General features: G+C 35.1%; 1 protein-coding gene across 4 annotated transcripts in view; it reads left to right on the plus strand.

The window, feature by feature from the left end:
- The window catches only part of BAZ2B (bromodomain adjacent to zinc finger domain 2B), a 256,050-nt gene that overhangs the window by 142,873 nt on the left and 101,166 nt on the right, over nucleotides 1-12,011 (plus strand). For 3 of the 4 annotated variants that reach the window (XM_069496681.1, XM_069496717.1, XM_069496808.1), the window contains 4 exons: nucleotides 1,841-2,008; nucleotides 2,899-3,092; nucleotides 9,753-9,953; nucleotides 10,263-10,658. In XM_069496681.1, the coding sequence (XP_069352782.1) occupies nucleotides 1,841-2,008; nucleotides 2,899-3,092; nucleotides 9,753-9,953; nucleotides 10,263-10,658 (959 nt within the window). The remainder of the gene's footprint in view (nucleotides 1-1,840; nucleotides 2,009-2,898; nucleotides 3,093-9,752; nucleotides 9,954-10,262; nucleotides 10,659-12,011) is intronic. The other variant, XM_069496896.1, reaches the window with a different exon arrangement.

The raw sequence follows: 12,011 nt of genomic DNA on the forward strand, positions 1-12,011 counted from the left end.
TCTGTCTTAAATAATATAAATATCTCCAGGAATCCTCAGTCCCTTTTTATTAGCTAGGTGGAACCTAGTTTTCAAACCTATAAATAACAATAGACTCTGACTGTGCTGATACAAACCAAAAATACACACTTTTTTCCCCTATCTAAATGTATGTTTTTCATCTAAACAGTGAATAAATGATTAATGCTTTTGTGTAGTTAGTCTTGGTTCAGTTCCCATCATTCAGGCACAGCTGAATATACATTGGTGTCGTTTCACTAGCATTGCCTTCCTGCAGTGCAGAAGAATAGCTTTTGCAGTTTTCTGCTTATACTGTTTTTTAGACCATTGAGAATAGCAGTTACAATGAACATTTCACCTTTTTTATAACCAGATTTTGCCATTAGATAATGAAGGTGCACTTTACAGTCTATTTTCTTTTTTCTTTTTGAGACAGGGTTTTGCTCTGTCACCCAGGCTGGAGTGCAGTGGCATCATCATAGCTCACTGCAACCTCAAATTCCTGGGCTCAAGAGACCCTTCTGCCTTCGTTTCCTAAGTAGTTGGGACTACAGGAGCTACGTCCAGCTAATTTTTCTATTTTTTGTAGAGACGGGGTCTAGCTCTTGCTCAGGCTGGCTCAAACTCCTGGCCTCAAGAGATCCTCCCACCTAGGACTCCCAAAGTGCTAGGATTACAGGCCCAGCCTACATTCTATTTTTAATGAAAGGGTATTTCTGGAAAAGCTTTAAAGATCATATAATGCAATACACTGACAATTTTGAGTTTTTCCCATACTACACTGTTGTGGTTTTTTCCTCTAATTTTCTTGTGGTTGTTACAATCAATGAAAACTATACTGTATCTTTTGGAAGACTGGCCTGAAAGATAATAACTGATTAGGTATTCTACTGGCTATTTAGTTGGAGAAAATTGTTTTCAGTATTTTAGAGGGGGTAAAACAAGAATATTTCATTCTTCCTTGAAAAACGTATTCTATAAAACTTGGCTTATTGCCTTTTCTAAAAATTTTAACCGAGAGCCACTGTTTGAGTATCTAAATTGTATTCAATGATTTTCTACCATTTAGCCATTTTATGTCAATAAAACAATCGTCTGTAATTTATGAGCAGAAGTATAAATAAAATTCAAGCTTTCTTCAGTAACTTACAGGGGAGAAGCTTTATAAATATTTTATGCTTTAATATAAAATCACTTGTTTTTGAAATTCTTTGAGAACTTCTTTCTTAAACCAAAACAAAGGCTTACTGATTTTGCTATATTTATGTTTTTGTTTGACCATAGAATTTTCTTTCATGAATGCATTTGAGGCATAATGGATTATAGTAGTCTTGTATTATTATTTAGACCACTTGATTTATCAGAGCCAGATTTATGTTGCATGTAATTTGAGGAAATTCTTAACGTGAGTTATTGTAGGTATAATCTTAAATTCTAAAATTTTAAAACAGATTAGTATAGTCTTAGGTATTGTCTTTACTAATTTAGAAAAGATATAGTTTAAGTCAATTAAAAAGTCAAGTAGTTCTTTCATATTCTAAGTTTTTAGTGTTAGTTTTGAAACTATGGACTACCTTTGTCCTTTATAAGCTTGAACTCTAGAAAGCTGCTATGTGAAGATTCTTGGATATTGGCCTAACGAGAAGAGTAGTGAGTGTACAAGTTCTAATCAGCTGTTTATAATTAGAAAGATTATCAGAACTATATGTAATTTAGCAATTCTGTTCCAAGATGAAACTTGAAATATTTTTGAAAGGGAATAAAATATAGAAAGCAATTGTCACATTAACTGAAAAGTTAATTCAAATATTTTTGTTTGATGGGTTTGTTTGGTTTTGAGGTGCAGAATGGTGGCGAACAGCAGATGTTCATACTCGAACAGGGGCAACCTTCTTTTCACCATTACTGGGAATTCCACCACTGTTTGCTCCTCCAGCCCAGAATCATGATTCTTCTTCATTCCATTCAAGGACTTCAGGAAAAAGTAATCGAAATGGTCCTGAAAAAGGTATCCGTGTTAACATAAATGAAGTACTATACATCTTCCATTCCAATACCATTTTCAAAGAGTTAGGTTTAATAACGTTTTTATGGCATTTTGCTAGACCCTTTCACATTGTCATGCTTAATCCTTATAATAATTCTTTGAGATTAGAAGTATTTTAATTTTGCAGCCAAAGGTTAAGTAAGTTGTTCAAGAAAATACTCCTTACATATGGCTGTGATATAGTCAAGATTTTAACCCAATTCTACTATATCTCATACCGCCCTATATGAAATCCAATATTGTATGTTACTTCTGCAATTAAGGATTAACTTCATTAAAACTAATATCCTAGTACTCTATTTTTCTTTTAAATGGTGATTAATATGTCTGCAACTTATAACTATCATTAGACTATAATTTGAAAAATAACATTTTAGATGGTTTATTATCTTTTCACTGGAGTGTTTTGGGGAGTTTGCTCTAAAAGGGGAACATTTGTATTTAATAATCTTTCTAGACATGTTTTTTGAAATTCATGTAACATGATGTTAACCATTTTAAAGTGAACAATTGAGCGCTATTTAATGCATTCACGGTGTTATGCAACCACCACCTCTGCCTTGTTCCCAAACATTTTCATCACCCCAAAAGGAAACCTTGTATCCATTAACAGTTGCTCCCCTGTACCCTCTCCCGCAGCCCCTGGCAACTACCAGTTTGTACTCTGTCTCTATAGATTTACCTGCTGTGAATATTTAATCGTAATATACATGACGTTTTATGTGTGGCTTCTTTCATTTGTCATGTTTTTAATTTCGTCCATATTGTGTATATATATGTATTGGTACTTCATTCCTTTTTATGGCTAAATAACATTCCATTGTGGAAACATGTTTATTTTTACTTTCAAGGTGTAAATGGGTCAATAAATGGAAACAGTACATCATCTGTAATTGGTATCAACACATCTGTACTCTCCACTACTGCTTCAAGTTCCATGGGACAAATTAAAAGTACAAGCTCGGGTGGAGGAAATAGAAAATGTAACCAGGAGCAAAGCAAAAACCAGCCTTTGGATGCTAGAGCTGACAAAATCAAAGATAAGGTAAGTTATTCTTTAAAGAATCAATGTATAACAGATCTATATATGAGATAAGCATTCTAAAGTTCAAATCACCAGAATCTATGGATTAATTTTTTATGAATTAACAACTCTTATTTTTGCAGTTATGTATTTTATGGTGTGGTACTAATATATCTTAAAAAATTAAAACTGTCAGCACCAGTATTAATAGAAATAGTAATAATAGATAAAATTTATTAAGAACTGACCTTATCATTTGTATTCTAATTGCTTTGCATGTAATATCTTTCAATCCTCCCTATACCCCAAATGAGGTAGCTACTATTACTACCAATGGGGAAACAAAGCACCAAAATAATTAGCCAGTAAGTGGCTGAACCAGGATTTGAAGCCAAGCAGGTTGACTCCAGAATCTGTGCTTTAGAAAAAAAATAACAAGGCTTTTATTATGGAACATTTCAAATATACTAATACAAAGTAGACAGAATAATCCTTTGTACCCACTATTCAGCTTCAACAGTTATCACATCATGGCCAATTTTATTTCACCTATGTCTCCAACTCTGCAAGTTATCAATTTATTGCCTCTCAGCTCTAAATTCACTTTTTTCTCCTTTGCCAGTTGGTACAGTGTTAGGCCTTGTCAATACAGAGTCCTGTAAGACAATGGGACTTCTGTTCCTGGTTCTAGTGTTTTCTTCTTTCTCTTATGCTGTGGCTGCCAGGGGATGGCTTCCTTGCCAGCTAAAGGCTTCTCTGCATGTGGTCCAGGAGACCCATTGGTGGTCAGGAGACCCAGTGGTGCATACCATCCTAGTGAGTTTCATTGGCATCGCAATGCCAGGCAGCTTACTATCAGGTTTTGCTGGGAAGCCAGTGGGTAGCTTTCTACCCATTTAACTGGTACCCCTGGTGGCAGGTTCCCAGCCACGTTTTTCTGGCACCCCAGCAGGCAGTGTTTCCTGTGTGCCAGCCTTGACCTGTGATACTTCCTTGAGCTTCTCCGCCATCCAGTGGGCAAAAGCCTTATCCTCTCCAGTTAAGTCTGAAGCTCAGCCTTGGCTGAATGGGGTGTTGGCGAAAAGAAGCTCTCTTCCAAGGTTGTCTTTATTTCATTATTCTACCTCAGTCCTACAGAAAGTGGCTATTCCTTTTATCCGCTATTATATTCTTTAGAGGTCTCTTTATCCCTGTTAGTAGTTAATCTGCAATTACTAGTTAATAACTCTTTATGTAAATTTTCTTGTTCAGATTGCTAATGCGGTTTCTGCTTTCTAGCTAGATCTTGTCTATTCTAGAATTGGTACCAGGAGTAGAGTGGGTGTGTAGGTCACACATGGTAAATTCACTTCAACATTCTAATTACTCTAAGCTTTTAGATTCCTTCTTTCACATCATGCCAGGGAAGCTCTGACATATCAACCTTATGAAATATAGGTCAGGATTCATCTATCCAGCTAAGTAAGCTGAGAAACCTCCACCTATATGATCTAACATACTACATATTAGTTCATCCACATTAGTGAATTTGGTCTGCTCCCGTTTGTAATTTCCTCTGGAATGAGAGGTCTTGGTTTATTCTGCAAACATTTTGGAAACAAAGATAATAATTAAAATTGTGTCTACTCTTCTACATTTTATAAAAACTGCTTTTAAGGCCTGGTTTCCCAATTGAAGCGTGTCAAAAGTTTGCGATCCTACCCATATCATGCTCTCCACGTTTCAACTATAATGTAAAAGGGACTAGTAAGGTCTGACACACCATAGTAAGAATAGCAAGATATGCGTAGCCACTGTGCAGATGGCACTGATCTGAACTTTAAATCCAAGCAGTGTGCTTCCTGGGCTCCAATTTTTAAGCCTAAGGAACTCTTTTATCAAATTTTTCTTTGTCATTTTTTAAGACAGGATCAAGCTCTGTATATTTTCCAGGATCAAGTGAAGAAATAAAAGTTTCTTTCCTTTTGCTGAGCATATTTTATAGAGATACTTCATTTAGATCTTTTAGTTTCCTTCTCAACAGAAGATATTTTCTAGAGAACAGCACCCTTCTATGAGAGATTTGGGGAATGTCATCTGATGATGCTAAGAAGCTGGATGGTATCTGTCACAAAAATGGAAAAGTAGTATACTTAGGCCCTAAGACAAACATTTCTTTCCCCTTCAAGCCACACCGCTAAGCATTTGAGTAAACATGGTTTAAAAATAAAACTCTCGGTTGTTTCCTCCCAGGGACACAGGTTTCAGGGTCATACTCCTACCTGTTGCTCTTTAACTGCCCTTAGCTCTTCTCCCTTACGATTGTTTCAAGGGCGTTCCCATTAGTGTCAGCACCAAGGGCCTGTCTCAGAGCCGCTGCCAGTTTCCCCACATGCCAGACACTGAAACACCACCCATTCCTGATTCCCATACTATTTTGAAGTAAATTCCAGATATCATATTATTGGGTATGTTTTTAGATGTATATTTCTAAAAGTTAAGCGCCCATGCTTTTAACTAGTTCTAAAATCTAGTAAAATTTAATATCTAAAATGTCCTGGGCCTCCACGGTGTGTAAGCATTGCGCAAGACTTTGGAGGCATGACTGTGAAGCAGTCCCTGTACTTAGTTCCAATGAGGACTCTACATTGAAATTTCTAAACAAAATCAGTGCTGTTGCACTAAAAACTATTATCAGGAGCACATGCTAAAAAATGACAAAGGCATTTCTTTAATAATATAAAGAGAGAGATTCTGAGGTATCATTAGGAGTGTTTATAGATAGCTAAGTGGAAATAACACTATAGAGAGATTGGCTATTTAGTGAGGCATACTAAAATTTAAGATTTCAGAAGAACAGCGCTTTTGGATAATTCATGGTCTGGCATGAGATTGTCGTAGGTAGTGGGTTGTTCAAGTAAAATGTAGGTAAAAGGGCATTGGAACTAAAGAAGAAAGTCCTGTGCTTTTTTACCTAGCATTTTTCAGTTTTAAAAGCTTTTTAAAAATTGTTTCATTAGCTCTTTGTATGTGTAATTTGAGAAAATGTTCTTTAGCTAATTAAAAAAATTCCTGTTGAGGGGGTTGGGGTACTTATCTCAGCTGTTCTCATTGAAAGTCACTGATTAAGTCCAATTTCCTCATATAGTTTTCATACATATTTAGAATAAATGTTGATAGTTTAAATTAATTAAAGTAATTTTCTGAGTAAAATATACAAATGTACAGCCTGTGTAGAAAAAAATTAAACAATTCAAGGTTGAATGAATTTTCTTCCTGCTACTGTACAAGTTCCTGTTCCCACAGCAGCCAAAACAGTCTTTCAAATACATACATGATTTTTTTATGGTTTGAAAATATGTTAGGGAATATAAAATGATACAGCCACTGTGGAAAACAGTGTGACAGTTCTTCAAAAAATTAAAAATTGTATTACTGTAGGATCCAGCAATTCCACTTGTGGTTATATACCCAAAAGAATTGAAAGCAGGGTCTCCAAAAGATAGCAGTGTTGTTCCCAACAGCTAAAATGTAGATGTAACCCAAGTGTCCATTGACAGATGACTGGATAAGCAAAATGTGGTATATACATAACAATGGAATATTAACCAGCTCAAAAAAGGAAGGAAATTCTTATATTTGCTATAATATGGATGAACTGTGAGGACGAAATTATGTAAAGTGAAATAAGCCAGATACAAAAAGACAAATACTGTACTGTATGATCTCACTTATTTGAGGTACTTAGAGTAGTCAAAATCATAGACAGAAGTAGAATGGTGGTTGCCAGGGGCTAGGGGGAGGGAGAGATGGTGAGTTAGTGTTTAATGGGTATAGAGTTTCAGTTTTACAAGATGAAAGAGTTCTGGAGATGGGCGGTGTTGATGGTCACACAACGTTGTGATTGTATTTAATACCACTGCTATACACTTAAAATGGTTAAGATAGCAAATTTTAGGTTATATGTATTTTACCACAATAAAAAAATGGGTGAAAATATATATCATATGTTATCACTCCCTCCAGTAATGTCCTATCCCACTCAAAATAAAATCCTTGCCATGGCTTATAATAGGTGTATGATCTGACCCCTACCAGTCCACCCATCCTTATCTTCTACCATCCTTTCCCTGGTTCAGTACGCTCTAGCTAGTCTAGCTGACTTTTTCCTTTTTGAACATGCCAAACACATTTTTAGCTTTTCCTTTGCTGTTTCCCCTGTCTTGAAAGGCTCTTCTCTTACGTCTTTGTATGACTGACTCTTCTCCCTTAGGTCTCAGCTCAGAAAGGTCTTATCTGAGACTGCATCTAAAAGCTCACCCCACCTGCACCGCCCCCAGCACACATTGTCTATCTGTTATTTTGTTTTGTTCATGGTATTTATCACTCAAAACATTTATTTAGATTGTTTGTTGATTCTCTTCGCCCTATTCTCACTAGGCAGAGTTGGCATCTGTTTCTCACACCCTTATATCCCCAGAAGCTTGAGCAACTATGCCTCATACATAATATCCTTGAATATGTATTTGTTTTGTTATTGAAAGAAATAAGTATACAGTGAAATGACAGTTCAAGAAGAGGGTTCTGAAAAGCTTTCCCAGATTGGATGGGGGGAAATTAATAAGCTCTTCTTTGATCATTTTTTGATGAACCTAACAAGCCTCATTTTTAAAATGTTTTAAATGAGAGATAAGAGGCTTACTACCTAATTGTGAATATAACACAAACACATACGCACACATACTTTGATAAGGAAATGAAATTGGTGATATACAAACCCATCTTTTCACTTTTTCTCTAATACTCATACTTGTCTCCTCACTTGTACCTGTTTTTAGATGGGTACTAAATTTGTACCACCTGCATCAGAATCACATTAAATGCTTGTTAATGCTGATCTGTGTACCCTGTTTAGAAGTGGGACCCAGAAATCTACTGATCTTGACAAGTTTTGTAAGAAAAAACTTGCACCCTAAACATTTAAAACAAGCACCTCTAGACTCATTTGTGGGGAGAAATGGGTTTCTAATGCCGTCTTTAAATCTAAAAATACACACAGATTACTTGGGCATTGAAATAGGAGTTTATTTTTCTCTGCTAAATCACTATAGTTCCCTTATTCTTTTTCTTTCTTAGCTTCTACTTAAACAAAAATAACTTCAGTTTAGATTCTTTATGATTTTCATAGTCTTGCTGTACATTAAAAACCCACAACAGATTATGGTTGCAAAGAAGGAGCTGTTTCTCTGACAAATAAATGCTAGTCTTAATATAGTATTACTATTGTTTCCCTTTAATGTCTACCTTATGGTCTTTCTCATGGTATGATTCCCACACTATTCCAATTCAGTTTCTCATCCCTCTCTGCTCTACTCTGAGGGAAGAAGATAGCTCAGGGAATGATGGTAACTATTAGATTGCTTATTGAAATATGTACCTGTGGAAGAGGCATTTTGGTAGTTAGGAGCAGTTAAAACACAGTCATTGCAAGCAGAATGTACCAGCAGGAGAGACTCTCCTCACGCATGCATTTTATTTTATTTAAATCAATCTTCAGAAGGTATAAAAGAAAGAGTAGAGATCTGCACACTGGAACTATGGCTTCAGTTTGATTTCCTTTTGCAGAGGTATATTGCTGTTTTTCATTCGCCAAACCCCACTAGTCATAGAAAGCTATATTTCTGTTAAGACCATAATTTTTGTAATTTATTACTGCTTTTTCTTTGTTTTGCTCTTTTATTTTATTTATTAGCAAATGCTATTGAAATACTCCTAAGTAACTGTAGATTATACTTGTGTTGCTCTGTCATTTTAACATCTCATTTTCAGTCTTTCTGTTGGTAGAGTTTTAACTTTTCTATTATTATATAGTTATTTAGTTATTATTCATCTCATGATTTTTCTTCTTTTCATCCAATACTACTATCTAATCTTGAAACACAAAACTTCCCTTTTATGTGACCTAATATCCCTTTCTACCAGCTTTGGATTTTCCTTTTTTTGTAGAGTCTTAAATATTCCAAAAATCTCTCTCCTTTGTCATATTTTTCTGTCTTTTCTGTTATGGAATGTAATTAAATTCCTTGATTTTAACTGAAAGCATCCCCTTCATCTTTTGCTACCTATCTTCTCTACCACATTTATTATATACAGAATTGTTTGCTTTTATATTAAGCATCTATCCACCCTTCCCCTCCCAACCACTAGAATGTAAGTTTCTTGAAGGCAAGAACTCTGTCCTGCACACCATGTAGTCCAGCACCTAGAGAGGTATGTTTGACGCATTATAGGTAAATATTTGGCTACTGACTCACTGCATGAAGAAAGAAGACTAAAGCTAAATGTATAACTTCAACATGTATATCATAATTGTAATTATTTTGTGAACTGCTCTTTTTAATCTGTCATACATTTTGAAGCATGACAGCCATATGAGTACATCCACATACATAATATATTGATATTTTCAGTATTCTACATGTGACTGAGCTCATACTTTTTACTGGGAAATTCCTGTTAGATAAGTTAATTTGATCAGTTTGTTAAATAATTGTGCTCACAATATGTGACATTTTCCCTTTTTCCTACAATGACATTTTGAGATTGAAAATATCACTTGAGAATTAAAAGAGCATACCTTTTACTGAAACTTGAATTTTTAAGAAAAAATAAAGTCTTTCCAAATACTTTGTCTTCATTCAGAAACCACGGAAAAAAGCTATGGAAAGTTCTAGCAACAGTGATAGTGATTCAGGCACATCATCAGACACCTCAAGTGAAGGCATTAGTAGTAGTGATTCAGATGATCTAGAGGAAGATGAAGAGGAAGAAGATCAAAGTATTGAAGAAAGTGAAGATGATTCTGATTCAGAGAGTGAAGCACAACATAAAAGTAACAACCAGGTATAAATTGTTTTGTGGACAGTTTTCAAACATTATTCATATTTTGGAATTAACTGGTTTATCTTAACTCTCAAAGTCTATAGTTTTAAAGTTAATCATTACCTTGAGTTCTTTCTTTTTGCACAAGAAAGAATAGGAGATGGAGAAACATTTTTAAAGGGACATTTGATATATTTTTAGTGAGCTTTGTAGATCTATCATAAGTCATTAGGAGCACTTTAAAGTACTCTTTTTTTTTTTTTTTTTTACTGTTTGACGTTCTTTGTCTTAATAGATGTTAAGAAGCTGCCTTTTAATTTTTATTTCCAGGTGCTATTACATGGTATTTCAGACCCAAAAGCAGATGGACAGAAAGCAACTGAAAAAGCCCAGGAAAAAAGAATACACCAGCCATTACCTCTTGTGTCTGAATCCCAGACTCACTCATCATTCCAATCCCAGCAGAAGCAGCCTCAGGTTTTGTCACAGCAGCTTCCATTTATTTTCCAAAGCTCTCAGGCAAAGGAGGAATCTGTGAACAAACACACCAGTGTAATACAGTCTACGGGATTGGTGTCCAATGTGAAACCTTTATCTTTGGTAAATCAAGCCAAAAAGGAAACTTACATGAAACTCGTAGTTCCTTCTTCTGATGTACTTAAAGCAGGGAATAAAAATACCTCTGAGGAATCTAGTCCTTTGACCAGTGAATTACGATCTAAACGGGTGAGTTAAAAATTATTTATATAAGAATTTTATTATTAGAAATAAATGGAGCTTCTATATTGTCTCACAATACACAAGCTTAAATTAAATTCTACTCTTTTATACTTTCTTAGTCTCTAGGAATAGAATATGTACATCAGAAAACTAAATTTCTCTGATTTTATATTCACATATACATCTGTTAAATATATTTTTTTGCAACACAATCTTGTCATTCCCCCCAACTCCATCCTATTCCACCTGCCCCCAAGGTCTAATGATTTAGCAATAGGAGGGTAAATATGTTTGAATAAGAAGAGCTTTACAATTACTTTGGTTTAAAATTAATTTCTCTTTCCCCCCAATATCTACATGTTCTTTTGTAAAAGAAGTGAACTCTTGAACAATTTATCATTGTAGTCCTAGAATTTATAAATTTTAAGTGTAAAATCCTTTATAAAGAATCATTTTCCAGCCAGGCACAGTTGCTCACATCTATAATCCTAGCCCTCTGAGAGGCCAAGGCAGGAGGGTTGCTTGAGGCCAGGAATTTGAGACCAGCGTGAGCAAGAGCAAGACCCCGTCTCCACAAAAAAATAGAAAAATTAGCCGGGTTTGGTGGTGCGTGCCTATAATCCCAGCTACTCGGGAGGCTGAAGCAGGAGAATCCCTTGAGCCAAGAGTTTGAGGTTGCAGCTATGATGACCCCAATGCACACCAGCCCTAGTGACAGAACAAGACCCTGTCAAAAAAAAAAAAAAAAAAAAATCATTTTCTTTTGCCATTCTTAATGAATTTTATGAAATGTAACTTTTACTTACAAAAACACCAGAACCACTCTTCAGAGAATTTTTTCATCTTTGTTTTTCTTGCTATTATTTTATGTCACCACATAGTCTATATTCTTATGTCTAGTAGAATTCTAATAATTAAATTACCATTACTTTTTATTCCATGATCATCCTAGAGTATTAAAATATTATGTTTGAACATAGTATCCTGTCTCTTGGTAACAAATATCATTAGGCATCCTAATCATTTGGTAACACTTGTAGAACACTTGCTATTTACCAGTCATTGTCTTCATTGCTGAACATGCATTTATTCATTGGATTATAACATCTGTGAGTGCAAATAATATTATCCCCATTTACAGATTATAAAATTGAGATTTGTAGAATTTAAATAACTCTTCGAAGATCACAGTGCTGATTAGTAATGGAGCTAGAATTCAAACCTAGGCAGTGTAGTACTAGAATCTGTATTCTTTTTTTTTTTTTTTTTTTGAGACAGAGTCTTGCTCTGTTTCCCCGGCTAGAGTTGAGTGCCGTGGCGTCAGCCTAGCTCACAGCAACCTCAAACTCCTGGGCTTAA

This window comes from Eulemur rufifrons, chromosome 1 (genome assembly GCF_041146395.1).
Source record: "Eulemur rufifrons isolate Redbay chromosome 1, OSU_ERuf_1, whole genome shotgun sequence".
Lineage (NCBI taxonomy): Eukaryota > Metazoa > Chordata > Mammalia > Primates > Lemuridae > Eulemur > Eulemur rufifrons.